The following is a 20,604-nucleotide window of genomic DNA, read 5'->3' on the forward strand; positions in this document are numbered from 1 at the left end:
ATCATTTTCATGCACAGCTGATGAGTGTACTTTGAAGGGCAATTTAGCAATAATTGGAAAGTTGAAGATCAACATTCCAGAATTCCCCTGCAAGGTTTGTCTCTGTGTATGTGTCTATCTGAGGAAAAGTCTTGGCAGTGTGTATAGTAAGATCTATGTGCCAAGTGTTTGTTGCAATATTATGTGTTACAAACATAGAGCTGGAAATACCATAAAAGTCTTTCAGTGAAAGAAGATGTAAATAAATCTAATATGTTCAAATAATGGGCATACCGTGGAGATAACTACAGATTCGGTTCCAGACCACTGCACTGCAATAAAGCGAATGTCAGAATGAAGTGAGTGGCAAGAAGTTTTTGGTGTGCTAGTGCATGTAATAGTTACATTTAAAATATACTGTAGTTCATTGTTCAATAGCATTATGTCTAAAAATGTATATACCTTAACTTAAAAATACTATATTGCTAAAAAATGCTAACCATCACTTAAGCCTTCAGCGAGTCTTAATCATTTTGCTGGTGGAGGATCTTTCTTGCCTTGATGTTGATGGCTGCCAACTGGTAAGGGAGTGGTTGCTGAAGGTTAAGGTGGCTGTGGCAGTTTCTTAAAATTACAGTGAAGTTAGCCACATTGATTGAATATTTTTCAAGGCCAATTTCTTTGTAGTGTGCAATGATGTCTGATAGCATGTTGCCTATAGTAGAACTTTAAAAATTGAAGTCAATTTTCCCAAACCCTGCCACTGCTTTATCAACTGTTTATGTAATATTCTGAATCCTTTGTTGTTATTTCAACAAATCTTCACAACTTCTTTATCAGAAATAGATTCTGTCTCAAGAGGCAACTTTCTTTCTCATCCGTAAGAAGCCACTACTCATCCATTCAAGTTTTCTCATGAGATTTCAGCAATTCAGTCACATCTTCAGGCAGCACTTCTAATGCTGGTTTTCTTACTGTTTCTACCACATCTGCAGTTACATCCTCCACTGAAGTTTTGAACCCCTCAGAGTCATCCGTGAAGGTTGGAATCAGCTTCTTCCAACTCATTGAATCATGAATGGGATCTAGAATGGTGAATCTTTTCCAGAAGGTTTTCAGTTTAGTTTGCCCAGATCCGTAAGAGGAATCACTGACTGTGACAGCTATCCTTATAACATGTATCTCTTAAAGGATAAGATATGAAAGTAAAAATGACTCCTGATTCATGGACTGCAAAATGACTGTTGTGGTAACAGGCATGAAAGCAACATGAATTGTATCACATTTCCATCAGAGCTCTTGGGTGACCAGAGCAGATGATGGCCAGAACATTGTCAATAAGCAGTAATATTTTGAAAGTTACTTTTTTTTTGAGCAGTAGCTCTCAATAATGGGCACAGGATGTTCAATAAACCATGTTTAATAGATGTGCTTCCATCCAAGCTTTGTTGTTCCATTTATAGAGCATAGGCAGAGTAGATTTAAGGGCCTAGGATTTTCATAGTGGTAAATGACCATTGACTTAACTTAAAGTCACCCACTGCATTAGCTCCTAACAAGAGAGTCAGCCTGTCCTTTGAAGCTTTGAAGCCAGGCATTGAGTTCTCCTCTCTAGCTATGAAAGTCCTAAATGGCATCTTCTTCCAGTAAATGGCTGTTTTGTCTGCCTTGAAAATCTGTTGTTTAGTGCACCCATTTTCATTATTGATTTTAGGTAGATCTTCTGGATAACTCACTGCAGGTTCTACGTCAGCACTTACTGCTTCACTTTGCACTTACATGTTTTGAAGGTGGCTTCTTTCCTGAAACTTCATGAACCAACCTCTGCTAGATTCAGACTTTTCTTCTGTAGCTTCCTCACCTCTTCCAGCCTTCATATAATTGTAGAGCATTAAGACCTTTCTTTGGATTAGGCTTTGGCCAAAGGGACTGTTGTGACTGGTTTGATCTTCTGTCCAGACCACTCCAGCTTTTTCCATATCAGCATTAAGGCTGTTTTGTTTTCTTATCATTCATGCATTCACCAAAGTAGCATTTTTAATTTCCTCCCAGAACTTTCCTTTGCATTTGCAACTTGGCTGACTGGTTTAAGAGGCCAAGCTTTGGGCCTGCTCAGATCTCTACATGCCTTCCTCACTTAGCTTAATGATTTCTATCTTTTGATATTAAGTGAGCAGCATATAATTTTTCCTTTCCCTTCAACACTTACAGGCCATTGTTGGATTATTTGTTGGCCTAATTTCAATATTGGTGTGTCTTAGGGAATTGGCACTATCGACTCAGTGGACATGAGTTTGAGCAGACTCCAGGAGATAGTGAAGGACAGGGAAGCCTGGCATACTGCAGTCCATGGGGTCACAAAGAATCAGACATGACTGAGTGACTGAACAACAACAGAGAATAGGGAGGCTTGAAGAGAGGGAGAGAGATAGGGATTGGCTGGTCAGTGGAGCAGTCAGAACTCACAAAACTTATTGATTGTGGATATTTCATCCCTATGGAATCATATAATATGTGGCCTTTTGTGTCTGCCTTCTCTTAGCATAAAGTCTTTAAGATTCATCCATGTTTTAGCACGTGTCAGTACTTCAGTTCCTTTTTGTGGCTAAAGAATCCCTCGTGTGACTGTAACTCATTTTGTCTATCCATTCATCCATTGACGGACTTTTGGGTTGCTTTACCTTTTGGCTCCTATGAATAGCACATCTGAATATTTATATACAGGTTTTTGTTGGGATAGCTATTCTCATTTCTTTGGGTATATACCAAGAAGTAGACTTGCAGGATTGTATGGTAACTCAGTTTTTAACTTTTTGGGGAAATGCCAGACTGTTTTCCACAGCACCTCCACCATCTTGTATTCCTGCCAGCAGTTTTTCCACATCTTCACCAACAGGTACCAATTATATTTAAGATGACATACTGAGTGAATGAATCAAAATGTCTGAATACTGGGATCAGGGTAGTTTCTGTTTTATTTTTTTATATTTTTTGGCTACACTTTTTAATCTTTATAAAATTAGCTATTACTATGGTTATTTTTTGTGTGTTTAAAATTTTGTTTTCGTTTGAGCAAATTAAAAGTAAATGCTTCACAGTCATTATTGACAAGTGTAGGGTAAAAATTTGTTTTCAATGATGAACTGTGAGCTGAGTTGTAATCTACAAAAAAGATCTGAAGTCTTAAAATATTTTAACAGAATTATTTTACAAGAGAAGAACGTAAGAGTTTGATTTGTTCTGGCAAGACTAGAATGCAAAAGCTTCTTATGGTTGATGGATTACGCAGTACCTCTGCTACCTCACATTTTCTGTGGGTGAAGTCTAGTATCTAGTATTCACAGATCTGTATTTCTGCAACACAGGAGTTTTGAATCAAGTATATTGAAATTGTGAGTCACTCTGAATTCAGATTTGGGGATGCTAAATAAATTTAGAAGTAGTAGTGAACTTTTGGATGGAGACCAGATTGGTGTTGGAAGAGATGAGTGGGAGTCTCTTAGAATGATATCGCCATTAAACAAATTATAAACAGTTTGTTGAAAGTGGGGGAAACAGAGGTTCTGAAATGTTTTTAGCTAGAGCAATGTTCTTTCAGGCATCTTGTTACTTACAATGTATTATATACTAGTATTTTTGGCGTGACTGTTTATTTATTGTATCATATTTTTCTGAAGAAAGGGAAATGCTATAGTGTATTTTTGTAAAGTGTTTTGGAATAGGCTTAGATTAAGTTGATTTGTTTTTGTTTCTGTTTTTTAAAAACATGCTTATGTTTATTGTCTCTTTTGTTTAGTCCCACTGGGAAAGAAAGTTTTCCACAGCTTTCACTCTGTAATTTGATTTTGCTGTAGCTGTTGTTTAGTCACTAAGTCAAATCGTGTCCAACTCTGCTTCGACTCCATGGACTGTAGCTTGCCAGGCTTCTCTGTCCATGGGATTTCCCAGGCAAGCATACTCGAGTGGGTTGCCATTTCCTTCTCCAGGTCATCTTCCCAACCCAGAACCAAACCTGTGTTACTACACTGACAGGCGGATTCTTTACCACTGAGCCATCAGGGAAGCCCATGTAATTTGACTTAGGGGAAACAAAGCATGCTTTCTCAAACTGTACCTGTTTTCCTGAAGTTGTTACATGCCTTCCTTGCTGGTGTGTTTTGCTCTTTTCCCTGCTCCATTGGCCTAGGATTGAGCTTTATAACATAGTGGTGATCTGACTTGGTATGCAAAGATAGAACTAAAAGATTTAGAAGATGAATGACTGGCATGTCTCATAAACTTAATAATTACAATAGCAGGGCAAAATTATGAGCGTGATATTTTGTTTTTATCTAATACCAAAATACCAGGTTGATACTATTTGATTAAAATGTTTACAAAAGCAATGATTTTTTAAAAAAATCAGTGAGACATTAAGTTTAATGAAACCACAGCTTCATTAAATATAATCAGTTATCGACAATTTAGAAAATATCAAAAACCTTAGAAAAATATTAATGTTAAACATATTTGAATGTAAGTTATTTGTGGATAAAATTCACAAAATAGTTTTATTCAAAAATAAAAATGAAGACCACTTAAACAATGAAATATTTAAAAGTCAAATATTATCTACCTTTTTTTAAACTGCAGGTTCATGTGTGCATCAGTGGTTCATTATTGAGTGGTGACCATATTTTTGTGCATATTTTTTCTGCTGCTGAAAAGGTGTTCTTAAACTTAACAAGTTGAAGTAATGGTGAAAAAATAATTATATCTCCAAATATATCCATAGGTAATCTCATTCCTTATTTGATAGCTTTGAGATGTTTTACTTTAAATTTTATATATTTAATTTTTCATTTTTGAAATGCTCATTGTTTTAAATGATCATAGTTTAATGAGTCAGAATAGGTCTTACAAGACTTGCTAAGAAGAACCACAGCCCCTCAACCACTAACTCCTGGCCTCATCAGAGAGGAAAGCCAAGTGAAGTAAATACCTGCTCTGTCTTTTGCTGTCTTACCTCCTTCTGGTGACTAATATCAGCCCGCTGGAAACCGCGGGGGAAGGAAGCCATACAGATACAGTGCATACAGGCCAGCCTCCTTTTGCAGAGGATAGGAATTGGATCTGGAAGGGCAAACAGGAAAAATGTAGCCCAATAGTTTTAATTTCTAAGACACAACTTTTTAGTGATATAGTATCTTTTTGTGTGTGATATAGCATCCAGTTTTTGGTTTTGCCCTCTGTGAGGATTAAATTTTTTTTTCCTTCTTGCATGATCTTCTTTCTTCCCAGTGAGGATTTCACGCCCCCTTTTTAAGGGGAGTGTCCTGTTTTTCCTATTAGAGATTTTCCTCAATTGTATACCCATCTGAGTCAATGTAAGAGTGAGGTACAGAAAGCTAATAGGAAGGCCTTTGCAGTGGGGCTTCAATCTTTCCCAGCATCAGGGTCTTTTCTAATGAGTTGACTCTTCACATCAGGTGGCCAAAGTCTTGGAGCTTCAACATCAAGTCCTTCCAATGAATATATGTGTCCTTAGTCCCTCAGTCATGTCTGACTCTTCGTGACCCCATGCACTATAGCCTGTCAGTCTCCTCTCTCCATGGGGTTCTCCAGACAAGAATACTGGAGTGGGTTGCCATGCCCTCTTCTAGGGGATCTTCCCAACACAGGAATCAAACCCAGGTCTCCCACATTGCAGGCAGATTCTTTACCATCTGAGCCACCTATCCAATGAATATTCAGGGTTGATTTCCTTTAGGATGGCAACTCATTCCAGTATTCTTGCCTGGAGAGTCCCATGGACAGAGGAGCCTGGCGGGCTACAGTCCATGGGGTCCCAAAGAGTTGGATGCAGCTGAGGGACTAACATGCACTTTTTCTGCTGAAAGCACTCCCAGCAGGTGGGGAACAGTGTCCTTTTTTCCTGAAAAGGGGAAATGGGGCCATCTATTACAGAGTCCATACATACTCTTTTCCAGTCAACCTCCCACCCCTATCCCGAGACAGCGACTTTTTCTAATTTTTCTTACTCCATTGATTAATTTTGCCTATTCCAGAGCATCATATAAATGGAACTGTACGGAACAAACTTCTAGGTGTTCTCTTGGCTCAGTATAATGTCCTGTAGATGCATCCATGTTCTTTTATGTGTCAGAAGTTGTCACTACTGTTGTTTCTTGTTACTGAGTAGTATTCCAATCTGAATATACAGCATTTTTATCCATTCTTATGTTAACTGCCACTTGGATTGTTTTCAGTTTGGGGGCATTTTCACTAAAGATTCTGTGAACATGTTTGTAAGAGTCCGTTTTGTGGACAGTTTTGTTTCTCTTGAATAAATACCTAGGGACAGAATTGTTGTGTTATATAATTGGTTTGTATTTACTAAAGTTTTTCAAAGTGATTTTAACTTTTTCATTTCCATCAGATATGACAGATGTGATTGCTCAATCCTTGCCAAATTTTGGTATTTCCAGGTGTTTCTAATTTTAACCATCCTAGTGCATATATAGTATATCCTGATGACTAATGGTGAACATCTTTTCATGTGCTTTTATTAGATTTGTCTATCTTTTCTTTGTGAACTATCTATTTCAGTTGTTTCCTCATTTATTAATTGGATTACTTGTCTTGATTTTTGAGTTATAGGAACTCAGTATATATTCTGGGCTTAAGCTTCATCAGATACATTTTGCAAATATTTTCTTCTGATTGGTGACTTGTTTATTTTCTGACATCTTTATATATTTTCAGGTCATGATCTTCTTCTAGCCATTCCACAGTTTAAATTTTTGTGGTTGATTTTATCAGCCAACTCAAATTTTTCTACAGAATGTGTTCACTTGTTTATAGATATATCCAGTTATTCCATCAGCCTTTGTTGAAAAGGTTTTTCCTTTTATCTTTTGAATTGCTTTGGTATCCCTGTTGTAAATTGGTTGACTGTATAGAAATCAGCTATCATTCATACCACTGCTTTCTTTTTACTGTAATAATGTTACTTTACTCTGGCTGCCTTCAAGATTTGCTTTCATCTTGGTATTTTTCATCCCCTTGATTGTGATGTGTTCGTGTGTGATTTTCTTTCTAATTATTCTGCTTGGAATTTGCTGAGCTTCTTTGAATATGTAAGTTTGTATTTCTCACAAAATTTGGAGAAATTTTGGCCATTATCAGATATTTTTCTGTCTCGTTATCTTCAGTTGTATATAACTAGACCACTTGTTATTGTACTGTGAATCTCTGAAGCTCTATTTATTATTTTGAAGATCTTTTTCTTTCTCCTTTAGAATCAGTAAAATGTACTGATTTATTTACTGGTGTAGTGACCTTTTTTCTGCTGTATCTGATCTCCTTTAAGGAAATCCAATAAATTTTGCATTTCAAATACTGTCAGTTTTACTTCTAGAATTTCCATTTGGTTCTTTCAGTTCTACTGTCAGCTGAGATTCCTCCCATGTGTACATTTATTATGACCATATTTTCCTGAAATACTTGAATATATTTATAATACTTGCTTTGAAGTCTTTGTCTGCTAATTCTGAAGTCTAGATCATTCAGGGTTTGGTTTCTTTGAGCTGCTTCTTTTTGTTGACTCTGGGTCTCTCTTTCCTTTTTCTTTGTTCTGGTAAATTTTGCTTGTATGATGGGTATCGTGAGTGATATGCTGTAGACTTTGAATTCTGTTATTTTTCTCTGAAGAGTTTTTTTTTTTTTTTTGTCCTGGTAGACAGTTAACTGGGCTGAATTCAAATACCCCAACATTATCATTCCTGTGTTAAGTAGCAACGGAAGTCTCATCTCAACTCAGATCTTTACACTTTTCAGCTATTGCTTTTTGCTGGAATCCTTGGAGCCTTCCCCAAATGAAGGCCATCTAAATATTTAGTCATAGTTTACACAGAAATCTTATGGCACTTTCTAGCCCTAGACTTCATCCTGTGGCTCCTCAGCTAGCAGGAAGGCAGATTTCTGCTTCAGTCCCTACTGATTGTCGCTGTGTCTGTAATAAGTGACCTCAGGCAGCAGCCCTATAAATACAGATCCTATCTGGTGCAGTTCGTTCTTTTAAGGTTGACGTCCCTCCAGTTACTACCTGCTTTTGGTCGTATCTGTTTTTATATTTTATCCACAGTATATGGTTGTTAAAGAGGGAAAGCTACTCTAAGTTAGCTTGTCGTTATTCAAAGCAGAACATTAAAATGTTGAAGCATTATTTTATTTCAATTGAGTCAATCAAACCATCCATTATTCAGAGAATATTTTAGGAAATTGTAAAACATCCACTAAATGGAATGTTGCAGTATATTAAATTTTTGAAGCAAATTTGGAAACGGAACAAGGATGTCTGCTGTCACTGCTACTTTTTACCGTTAGATTAGAGATTTTAGTCAAAGTAATTAGATAAGAAGCAGGGGTGGGGGAAAATAGAGATTGGAAAGGAAGAAGAATATTTTCACTATCATAAGTGAAATTATATTCTACAAGAGAATCTATATACAATTGGAACCAATAAGAGTTCAGGAAGGCTGCTGGATATAAAGTCAGCATAGAATACCAATAGCATAGAATACCAACATTCACCACATCAGAATGTACATTAGCAGAAACCAATTGGAAACCATATTAAGAAAAACGAGATGTAGTTTACAATACCATCTATAAGCTACCTAGTACTCATTAACAAAAGATAATAGAGAAAATTACATGACATCTTTAAGGACAGACAAGAATAAATTCAAATTATCAGTCAACTCCCCCATTTCTGTAATACCTATAGTATCAGTACAATTCAATAAAACTCTTAGGACTTTTGTTGAATATGGAAAAACTAAAAGCTAACCTGGAGTTAGACATCCAAGAATTATCAGGACCATTCCAAAAATGGTCAACGGGTGTCATGCACAGTCAAAGTGTAGTATTGACTCAGATATAGACAAGTAGATTAGTAATAAAAATGAACAAAGCTTGAAACACATTCAAGCATGTATGTAAACATGTATGTAAAGCATGTACGCATAGTAAAGTGAAAGTGAAAGTCACTCAGTCATGTTGACTCTTTGCCATCCCATAGACTATTCAGTCCAAGGTATTCTCCAGGCCAGAATACTGGAGTGGATAGCCTTTCCCATCTCCATGGGATCTTCCTAAACCAGGGATTGAACCCAGGTCTCTTGCATTGCAAGCAGATTCTTTACCAGCTGAGCCACAAGGGAAGGACAAGAATACTGGAGTGGGTAGGCTATCCTTTCTCCAGCAGATCTTCCCAACCCAGGAATCGAACCAGGGTCTTCTGCAATGCAGGTGGATTCTTTATCAACTGATCTATCAGGGAAGCCCAAGTGAAAGTCACTCAGTTGTGTCTGACTCTTTGTGATCCCATGGACTATACAATCCATGGAATTCTCCAGGCCAAAAGACTGGAGTGGGTACCATTCCCTTCTTCCGGGGATCTTCCCAACCCAGGGATTGAACCCAGGCCTCCCCACATTGCAGGCGGATTCTTTACCAGCTGAGCCACAAGGGAAGCCCGTAGTAACATAGGGAACAATTGGTTTGCCAAATGCCATACAGAATAAATTCTGATTAAAATCAAAATAAAAAAAACTAACTTCAAAAATTTTAGAGCAAAATATGGAATGTCTTTAAAACCTTAGCTAGATAGGATTTCTTACAACAAAAAACACAGGTCATAAAGAAAAAAATTAATAAATTTTACTAAATCAAGAATTTAAACTTTAGTAAGTTACTAAAATGTATCACTAGCAAACTTAAGATGAGAAGACTAGTATCCAGAATATATAAAGAACTACTCCAATCTAATAAGAAATCATCAACTTCGCTTAAAAATGGGCAAAAACAAGAACCAGCAGTTTATGGAGGAGAACCCATACAGTCAATAAGCAGGTGAAAAAGTATAAAACATTGCTAGTAATTAGGATGATGACAATTTAAAAGTTTTTTTGATACACATTAGAATGGCAAGTTTTTAATGTATATATTATATGTATCATGTATAAATGGCATATGCATGTACTTTTTTTGCACAATAGGAAAATTAACTCAAACTCCCACACAATTGCACTCATCTCACACTCTAGGAAAGTACTGCTCAAAATGCTCCAAGCCAGGCTTCAGCGATATGCGAACTGTGAACTTCCAGATGTTCAGGCTGGTTTTAGAAAAAGCAGAAGAAGCAGAGATCGAATTGCCAACATCCGCTGGATCATCGAAAAAGTAAAAGAGTTCCAAAAAAATGTCTATATCTGCTTTATTGACTATGCCAAAGCCTTTGACTGTGTGGATCACAATAAACTGTGGAAAATTCTGCAAGAAATGGGAATACCAGACCACCTGATCTGCCTCCTGAGAAATCTGTGTGCAGATGAAGAAGCAACAGTTAGAACTGGACGTGGAACAACAGACTGGTTCCAAATAGGAAAAGGAGTACGTCAAGTCTGTTTATCGTCACCATGCTTATTTAATTTATATGCAGAGTACATCATGAGAAATGCTGGACTGGATGAAGCACAAGCTGGAATCAAGATTACCAGGAGAAATATCAATAACCTCAGATGTGCAGATAACACCACCCTTATGGCAGAAAGTGAAGAAGAACTAAAGAGCCTCTTGATGAAAGTGAAAGAGGAGAGTGAAAAAGTTGGCTGGACTGGATGAAGCACAAGCTGGAATCAAGATTACCAGGAGAAATATCAATAACCTCAGATGTGCAGATAACACCACCCTTATGGCAGAAAGTGAAGAAGAACTAAAGAGCCTCTTGATGAAAGTGAAAGAGGAGAGTGAAAAAGTTGGCTTAAAGGTCAACATTCAGAAAACTAAGATCATGGCATCTGGTCCCATCACTTCAAGGCAAATAGATGGGGAAACAGTGGAAATAGATGAGGAAACAGTGGAAACAGTGGCTGACTTTATTTTTGGGGGCTCCAAAATCACCGCAGATGGTGATTACAGCAATGAAATTAAAAGATGCTTACTCCTTGGAAGGAAAGTTATGACCAACCTAGACAGCATATTAAAAAGCAGAGATGTTACTTTGTCAACAAAGGTCCATCTAGTCAAGGCTATGATTTTTCCAGTGGCCATGTATGGATGTGAGAGTTGGACTATAAAGAAAGCTGAGCGCCAAAGAATTGATGCTTCTGAACTGTGGTGTTGGAGAAGACTCTTGAGAGTCCCTTGGACTGCAAGGTGATCCAACCAGTCCATCCTAAAGGAGATCAGTCCTGGTTGTTCATTGGACGGACTGATGTTGAAGCTGAAACTCCAGTACTTTGGCCACCTGATGCGAAGAGCTGACTCATTTGAAAAGACCCTGATACTGGGAAGAATTGAGGGCAGGAGGAGAAGGGGATGACAGAGGATGAGATGGTTGAATGGCATCACTGACTCAATGGATTTGGGTTTGGGTGGACTCCGGGAGTTGGTGATGGACAGGGAGGCCTGGCGTGCTGCGGTTCTTGGGGTCTCTAAGAGTCAGACACGACTGAGTGACTGAACTGAACTGAACTGAATAGGAAAATAGAGACTATGTATTCTGCTTATGGAAGTATGAATGTATACAGGAGCTTTGGGAGAGGAATTCTGTAATACATAATAAAACTGAAAAGATACATATTCATGAATCCTAGAAAATCGACTTCCAGATTTATAACTGAGAAGTTTTTGATTGTGTATACCAGGAGTCATGTACAAAGACATTTGTTGCAGCATTGCTTGAAGAAAATCTGAAAAGTACCTAATTGCCTTTCGGTAGAGGAATGGATGAATAAATTTGATATAGTCATTCAGTGAAATACTTTCAGCAGTTGAAATAAATGGACTTCATCTAAAGTGTAACAACATGGAGAGATCTCAAAGACAGGGTTGAAGGAAAAAGACATTTGCAGAATATATACAGTGTAATGGCACTTATATAAACATTTAAAAGCTTCTGGTAGAAAGGGAATATATTTAAACCTACAGTTTAAAAAAAAAAGCACATTTTCACTTTCATGTTGATTTGTCTAAAATATGCTTTTCTAAGTGGTCCCAAAGAATTTTCTTTATATGGGGGACTAAATGTACGTTTTGTCACTCATTTGTTCAGTGGATTTTATTGAACATCTGCTGCTGCTGCTGCTGCTGCTAAGTCGCTTCAGTCGTGTCCGACTCTGTGCGACCCCATAGACGGCAGCCCACCAGGCTCCGCCGTCCCTGGGATTCTCCAGGCAAGAATACTGGAGTGGGTTGAAATTTCCTTCTCCAGTGCATGAAAGGGAAAAGTGAAAGTGAAGTCGCTCAGTCGTGTCCGACTCTTAGCGACCCCATGGACTGTAGCCTACCAGGTTCCTCCGTCCATGGGATTTTCCAGGCAAGAGTACTGGAGTGGGGTGCCATTGCCTTCTCCATTGAACATCTAACATGTGCCAAATGATAATACAGCAGTGAGCAAAACAGATTGAGCCCATTTTCATGGAGTTTAAATTCTAGCCAAGGAAGATATCCAGTAAACAAATAAATTAATAAAAATACAGAATGGTTAGTGCAATAATGAAAAGTAAAGCAGGACAAAAGGTATAGAGAGTGATGGAAAGTATTTTACATGAAGAAGTAGTCAGGGAAGAAGTGTCTGTGAAAGATAATATCTAGCCAAGTCATGAAGAAAGTGAATAGATAAGTTACATGGAGGAAGGGTCTTAGAGGCTGACTGAAAAAGCCAGTGCAAGGCCCTACTCCTGCCTTGAGAAGCAGCAAGGAGGCCAGCATGGCAAGAGCTGAATGAATGAGGAATAGACTAGTATGAGATGAGATTAGAAAGATAGTAGAGAACTGGATCCTCTAGGAACATAGGACTAATGTGGTAGATGGTGTTGCTTTGAACAGTTGGTTGAGAATAGCTCACAGGATTGATGCTGGATGATGTAAGGATAGATGCAGGGAAACCAGTTAGAAAATTATTATAACACTTTTGAAAAGAAGTGATGATGATTCAGACCGAGGTAGTGAGAAACGGTTGTATTTTTTATATATAATTTTTTAGCAGCAATTCTTAAACTATAGAAAACCCTCTTCAGTTTAGTTGCTCAGTCGTGTCCAATTCTCTGCGACCCCATGGACCATAGCACGCCAGGCCTCCCTGTCCATCACCAACTCCCGGAGCTTGCTCAATTTCATGTCCATCTAGTCGGTGATGCCATCCAGCCATCTCATCCTCTGTCGTTCTTTTCTCCTCCTGCCCTCAATCTTTCCCAGCATCAGGGTCTTTTCTAATGAGTCAGCTCTTTGCATCAGGTGGCCAAAGTTTTGGAGCTTCAGCTTCAGCATCACTCCTGCCAGTGAATATTCAGGACTGATTTCCTTTAGGATGGACTGGTTGGATCACCTTGCAGTCCAAGGGACTCTCAAGAGTCTTCTCCAACACCACAGTTCAGAAGCATCAATTCTTCAGCGCTCATCTTTCTTTATGGTCCAACTTTCACATCCACACATGACTACTGGAAAAACCATAGCTTTGACTAGACAGACCTTTGTCGGCAAAGTAACGTCTCTGCTTTTTAATATAATGTGTAGGTTGATCATAACTTTTCTTCCAAGGAGCAAGTGTCTTTTAATTTCATGGCTGCAGTCACCATCTGCAGTGATTTTGGAGCCCAAGAAAATAAAGTCTGTCACTGTTTCCATTGCTTCCATGAAGTAATGGGACTGGATGCCATGGTCTTCATTTTTTGAATGTTGCGTTTTAACAGCTTTTTCAGTCTCCTCTTTCACTTTCATCAAGAGGCTCTTTAGTTCTTCTTCGCTTTCTGCCATAAAGGTGGTGTCATCTGTGTATCTGAGGTTATTGATATTTCTCCTGGTAATCTTGATTCCAGCTTGTGCTTCATCCAGCCCAGCATTTCTCATGATGTACTCTGCATATAAGTTAAATAAGCAGGCTGACAATATACAGCCTTGACATACTCCTTTCCCAGTTTGGAACCAGTCTATTCCATATCTGATTTTAACTGTTGCTTCCTGACCTGCATACAGATTTCTCAGGAGGCAGGTAAGGTAGTCTGGTATTCCCATCTCTTTAAGAATTTTCCACAGTTTGTTGTGATCCATAGTCAAAGACTTTGGCATAATCAATAAAGCAGAAGTAGGTGTTTTTCTGAAACTCTCTTGCTTTTTCGATGATCCAACGGATGTTGGCAATTTGGTCTCTGGTTCCTTGCCTTTTCTGAATCCAGCTTGAACATCTGGAAGTTCACGATCACATACTATTGAAGCCTGACTTGGAGAATTTTAAGCATTACTTTGCTAGCGTGTGAAATGAGTGCAGTTGTGTGGTAGTTTGAACATTCTTTGGCATTGCCTTTCTTTGGGATTGGAATGAAAACTGATGGTGAGAAACAGTTGTATTTTTGATATATTATTTTTTAGCAGCAATTCTTAAACTATACAAAACCCTGTTATCTCAGAGAAACTGTGGGAGTTAAGAAGTGAGAAAGATAGCACGCTTTAGCTGCTACTGAGTGAGAAGCTATACACACAATCCCAAAATCCCCCAAAATTTTAAACTTCTAAAGATTTTCTATGGAACTGTGAGGAGGGGATTTCAATTCCTCTTACCAAAAGGTATCATTTACTTTTCTTTTCCTGTTAATCATTCTGAATTTTGCAGTTGAATTTAATACAGTCACACTTTGGTCTTTAAATAATGAAATTTGAAATTCAGGTACATGGGTAAAGTTTTGAGGTTACTGATTGCATTAACTGAATTGTGATTTAAATACTTGGTTTCGCTTACTTCACAGATTAAATGTATAGATATATATAAATGCAAATAACCATTTTTTGCATTTATATGGCTCTAGAACCTTTTATTGAAGATAATATGGTTTGTAACATCTTTTATGATTGTATATAAACTATCTTTGAACTTTTGTATGATTTCATTGCATTTGTACTTTGATGTGTTAAGATTTGATTATTAGTTAAATTATTTTATACTGGCTTCATTTGTTTTATATATTAATTGTTCACTTATTTCAGTAATTCAGTTAAATTTATATATAGTGGCTTTTGTGTTATTTCTAAGTATAGTCTTTCTCTCCAAATTATTGTCATATTAGCTAATCTTTTTTACTTTTATGTCTAGGGAGTCTGTGTGTGTGTGTGTGTGTCTGTGTATGAGAGAAGAGGGAGAAAAAGGAGAGGGGAAGAGAATCTACTTTTTTATTTTAAATTTTTTGGCCTCAACAGGCTGTATGTGGGATTTTAGTTCCCCAACCAGGAAACGAACCCATACTCCCCTACAGTGGAAGCAAGGAGTCTTAACCACTGTACTGCCAGGAAAGTCCCCCAAGAGAATCTACTTTGTAACAAGTCTTTAGATATACAGATAATGTTACACCATTATTGCTTTTAAATGCTAAACAAATCATTGTCCAGAGTGGCAGGCATACAGTAAAAATCGTAATTCATTGTAAACTCTGTGTTCTATTTCTATATGTACTAATACATCTGCACTTTTATGTATGACTAGAAATTTAATTGTTTGTTTAAAATATCTATTATAATGATAGAGCATAACAACAATAAGATTACTATAGCAATGGACTCAGAAAATATTCTGATCATGTTTTAAGATTGAATTTAGTACGATGAGTAGGAAATAGGTTTTTGTTTTGCTTTGTGAAAAATGCAGTTTTAGGCTCCAATGCCTAATCTTAATAAGAAATTTAACTTATTTTTTTCATGGATATGAAAAAATGGATATGGATAGTGAATTACCATGTCTGTTTGAAGGGCCTCACTTTGAATATTTAATAAATTTAAATTTATCAGTCTTACTAATTTAACTTTCTTTTTCTTTTAGCAAAACTATACAATCTAAGGTGGACTGCATTTTGGTAAGTAAAATAACTAATCTTAAAGGTTTTTTGTTATAAGGCTTTTCCCACTATATAAAATACATTATTTTTGAGTTAATATTTATTTTAAATATAACTGAGTTTTAGTGAGTAAAATTTGACATTTAATTACAACCATAGGGGTGAACTGGCTATATGCTATCTACTTTCCCATATGTCATCAATAATGAAATCATAATCTGAGATAATTGCATGTTTTTGAAACTTACTGGCTTTTACTAAAGATCACTTCAGCATTTAATAAAGTGAATGTTTAGCTTTCCATTCTAGTAATTCGTAAAGGATTTGTTAAAGAAAAAATTTAAGATATTTGATAGGTTAGTTTTCTTGTGGTGAGTGAAGTGAAAGTTGCTCAGTTGTGTCTGACTCTTTGCGACCCCATGGACTATACAGTCCATGAAATTCTCCAGGCCAGAATACTGGAGTGAGTAGCCTTTCCCTTCTTCAGGGAATCTTCCCAACCCAGGGATCAAACCCAGGTCTCCCACATTGCAGGTGGATTCTTTACCAGCTCAGTCACCAGGGAAGCCCAAGAATACTGGAGTGGGTATCCTATCCCTTCTTCGGGGGAATCTTCCTGACCTAGGAATCAAACTGGGGTCTCCTGCATTGAAGGCATATTCTTTACCATCTGAGCTACCAGGGAAGCCCTTTTCTTGTGGTAGTGTGTTTTTTATATTTGAGTTGCTAGACTTCAGGAATTAAAGCCACAATAATAGTTTACATTTAGATTGGACTTAACTATAAGAATTTGTTTAAATAAAAGCTTTTTAAAATACCTAATGTATTAGTTTTTGTTGCTATAATATACTTTACGTGTTTGGACTGCTGCCTTTGGAAGTTAAAGCCACAAAATGGTTTAAATTTAGATTGTATTTTCCGTTCCATTGAGCTTCTCTTAAACATATAAGGGAAGAAGTATGCAGCTACTGAGACTACTGGAATAGTACTGATTTCTTTCATGGAAAGTTTATTAATGGAATGTACCCTGAGCTCTAGAATACTCAGTGACTGCACTGTTAGATTCCCCAAAATGTCACTGTAGTTAGTCCTCTTTCTCTCTGGTGACATTAGTACTTTCTTACTCAGGTTTGTGTCTTCATTATAAGCTACCTTTTTTTGTTAGGGGGCAGGGGTCCACAGTGTCTGGTGCTGAAATAGTATATGATCTTATTAGCTTATGATACTAGTTTCCAGGTAGGTGAGTAAATAATATTACTTCATAGGAGAACAGGTATGAAAGGTTCTCCTGTGCTTTTCTAACGTAATGTTTGAGTACTTTGTGGAGATGTTTTACCCCTTTTTTCCTTTTTTTCAATACTGTAAAGTAGATGATCTTGTTACTTCCCTTTTACAAATGAAGAGATTGATGCTCTTGCATTTCCTAAAAAAAAAAAAAAAAAATTATTGGGCCAATGCTAAATATTTGGGAAACAAAAGGACATGTTGCCTTGCCCTCAAGAAATCCAGTCTGTTAAATAGATTTAATAATTCTCTTAAGACCAGGAAGGTAGTGATTGGGGATGGAGGGGTAACCTTACCCCCACCCCTGAGAGCATTTTCTGTTTCTCTCTACTCTCAAGAGTTCATATCTACTCTCAGTTGTTTATATCTGTCACTCAGTAACTACTACATAATTACTCTTTGCTAGACTGTGTCTGAGTGTCAAAATACAATGGTAAACAAGACAAGTTTGCTACCTAAGTTTGCTACAGTTGCTACCTAAGACTCTCCGCTTTTTTTCTTTTAGTGTCTGAGATAATGTTGGAGGACTATTCAATTTTTCTTTTCATTGAGAAAGTTGAGACAGAAGACTGGTATAATTTATTAAATGTGGCATTTATAAAATACTAAATAAGGACAAAAAGGATTTTTAATCTTTTTAAGAATTCAGAAATCTTTATATTTTAGCATGAATTTTAAAGTTATATATATATATATATATATGATGAACAAGATAGTAAGATCTGTATCTTCATAAAAGTTACATTTTATTGAGTGAAGTAGACATTAAATGAATGGTAAAATAAGTAAGCTTTACAACTTGAGATAATAAATGCTATTACAGAAATTTTTAAAGGCAAAAGGAGACAACTGATGGTGTATAGGGAAACTTTAGATTGAGTGATTAGGAAAAGTATCTCAGGAAATGACATTTGAAAAGAGACGTGAATAAGAAGAAGCCAGTCTTGTGTAAAGATTTGCCTGTGACAAATACTAGGGAGAGGGAACAGGAAGTACAAAAATTCTGAAACAGAAATGAGCCTGGAATGTTTGAAGAATACAAAGAATCCAGTGCGCTGGAACTTAAGGAAGGGAGGAGAGGATGATAGGAGAAAAGAATAGCTATGGCAAATTGTACGTGTTTTATTCTAAGTGCATAGAAGCCAATTAAAAGATTTAAAGTACGAGAATAGTATGATCTAATTTTCTCTCTCTTTTTTTTTAAATACCCTAGCAGTTGTTGGGAAATAGACTTTTAGGGGGATTAAGAGTAGAAGCAGGAAAATCAGTTAGGCTATTGGAAAAGTTGAAATAAGAATGCAAGGCGGTTGCTCGCTTGAAAGAGGAAGATGGGGAAAAAATACAGTAAACGGGTTCAAGGCATATTTTGGATATAAAGCCAGTAAGCCTTGCTTGCTGATGTATTGAATGTGAAGGGAGAAACAAAGGAATTAAGGATAATTCCTTTTGGTCTAAAAAATTTCCTTTAGTATTTCTTATAAGGCAGGTTTGCTCACGATAAATTCTCTGAACCTGTATTTGTCTATGAATGTCTGCTTTACTTTCAGATTTGAAGAATAGTTTCACTGGATGTAGAATTCTTGATTCATAGGTTTCTCTTTAAAAAATGCCATCTCTTTGAATATATCATTTCTCTACCTTTGGCCTTCCTTGTTTCTGATGAAAAGTCAGTCATTAATCTTGTTGTTTTCAGGTACATGATGAGTTGTTTTTCTCTTCTTGCTATCAAGATTCATTCATATATTCATTCACTCACCCACCTACTCTTGCTTTCAACAGTGAGACTATTTTACACGTAGGTATGGATCACTTTGTGTTTATCCTACTTTGGGTTTGCTGAGTTTGCATCTGTAGATTAATCTGATTTGAGAAGTTTTCAGCCATTATTTCTTCATATATATATATTTTTGTCCTTTGGATTCCCCTCTCCATAGGAAGCTGCCATTACCCGTAAGTTTAAATGATTGATTTTATCCCTCTAGTCTCTGGGATTTTGTTCCTTTTTTGTCTGATTATCTTTCTTTATGTTCTATTTTCTAATTTTTTATTGAGATTCCTTGTTATTTTTTTCACTGTTATCAAGTTTTCCTTTTCATGTTTCAGTTCAGTTCAGTTCAGTCGCTCAGTCATGTCCGACTCTTTGCAACCCCATGAACTGCAGCACGCCAGGCCTCCCTGTACATCATCAACTCCCAGAGTCCACCCAAACCCATGTCCATTGAGTCAGTGATGCCATCCAACCATCTCATCCTCTGTCATCCCCTTCTCCTCCTGCCCTCAATCTTTCCCAGTATCAGGGTCTTTTCCAATGAGTCAGCTCTTTGCATCAGGTGGCCAAATAATTGGAGTTTCAGCTTCAACATCAGTCCGTCCAATGAACACCCAGGACTGATATCCTTTAGGATGGACTGGTTGGATCACCTTGCAGTCCAAGGGACTCTCAAGAGTCTACTCCAACACCACGGTTCAAAAGCATCAATTCTTCAGTGCTCAGCTTTCTTTATAGTCCAACTCTCACATCCATACATGGCCACTGGAAAAACCATAGCCTTGACTAGACGGACCTTTGTTGGCAAAGTAACATCTCTACTTTTTAATATGCTATCTAGGTTGGTCATAACTTTCCTTTCAAGGAGTAAGCATCTTTTAATTTCATGGCTGCAGTCACCATCTGCAGTGATTTTGGAGCCCAGAAAAATAAAGTCAGCCACTGTTTCCACTGTTTCCCCATTTATCTGCCATGCAGTGATGGGACCAGATGCCATGATCTTAGTTTTCTGGATGTTGAGCTTTACGCCAACTTTTTCACTCTCCTCTTTCACTTTCATCAAGACGCTCTTTAGTTCTTCTTCACTTTCTGCCATAAGGCTGGTGTCATCTGCATATCTGAGGTTATTGATATTTCTCCCTGCAATCTTGATTCCAGCTTGTGCTTCATCCAGCCCAATGTTTCTCATGATGTACTCTGCATATAAGTTAAATAAGCAGGGTGACAATATACAGCCTTGACGTACTCCTTTTCCTATTTGGAACCAGTCTGTTGTTCCATGTCCAGTTCTAACTGTTGCTTCCTGACCTGCATACAGGTTTCTCAAGAGGCAGGTCAGGTGGTTTGGTATTCCCATCTCTTTCAGAATTTTCCACAGTTTATTGTGATCCACACAGTCAAAGGCTTTGACATAGTCAATAAAGCAGAAATAGATGTTTTTCTGGAACTCTCTTGCTTTTTTGATGATCCAGCAGATGTTGGCAATTTGATCTCTGGTTCCTCTGCCTTTTCTAAAACCAGCTTGAACATCTGGAAGTTCACGGTTCACGTATTGCTGAAGCCTGACTTGGAGAATTTTGAGCCTTACTTTACTAGCGTGTGACATCTCACAATTGTGTGGTAGTTTGAGCATTCTTTGGCATTGCCTTTCTTAGGGATTGGAATGAAAACTGACCTTTTCCAGTCCTGTGGCCACTGCTGAGT

At 37.3% G+C, this 20,604-nt stretch overlaps 1 protein-coding gene across 6 annotated transcripts in view; it reads left to right on the forward strand.

Moving 5' to 3' along the window:
• The window catches only part of RFX7 (regulatory factor X7), a 142,867-nt gene that overhangs the window by 48,568 nt on the left and 73,695 nt on the right, over window positions 1–20,604 (forward strand). For all 6 annotated transcript variants that reach the window (XM_081510153.1, XM_081510149.1, XM_081510151.1 and 3 more), the window contains one exon: window positions 15,833–15,866. Coding sequence is in view for 3 of the 6 variants with exons in the window: in XM_081510149.1 (XP_081366275.1) it covers window positions 15,833–15,866 (34 nt within the window). In the remaining 3 variants the exon portion in view is untranslated. The remainder of the gene's footprint in view (window positions 1–15,832; window positions 15,867–20,604) is intronic.

Source organism: Giraffa tippelskirchi, chromosome 7 (genome assembly GCF_054371585.1).
Source record: "Giraffa tippelskirchi isolate mGirTip1 chromosome 7, T2T-mGirTip1v1.2.pri, whole genome shotgun sequence".
Lineage (NCBI taxonomy): Eukaryota > Metazoa > Chordata > Mammalia > Artiodactyla > Giraffidae > Giraffa > Giraffa tippelskirchi.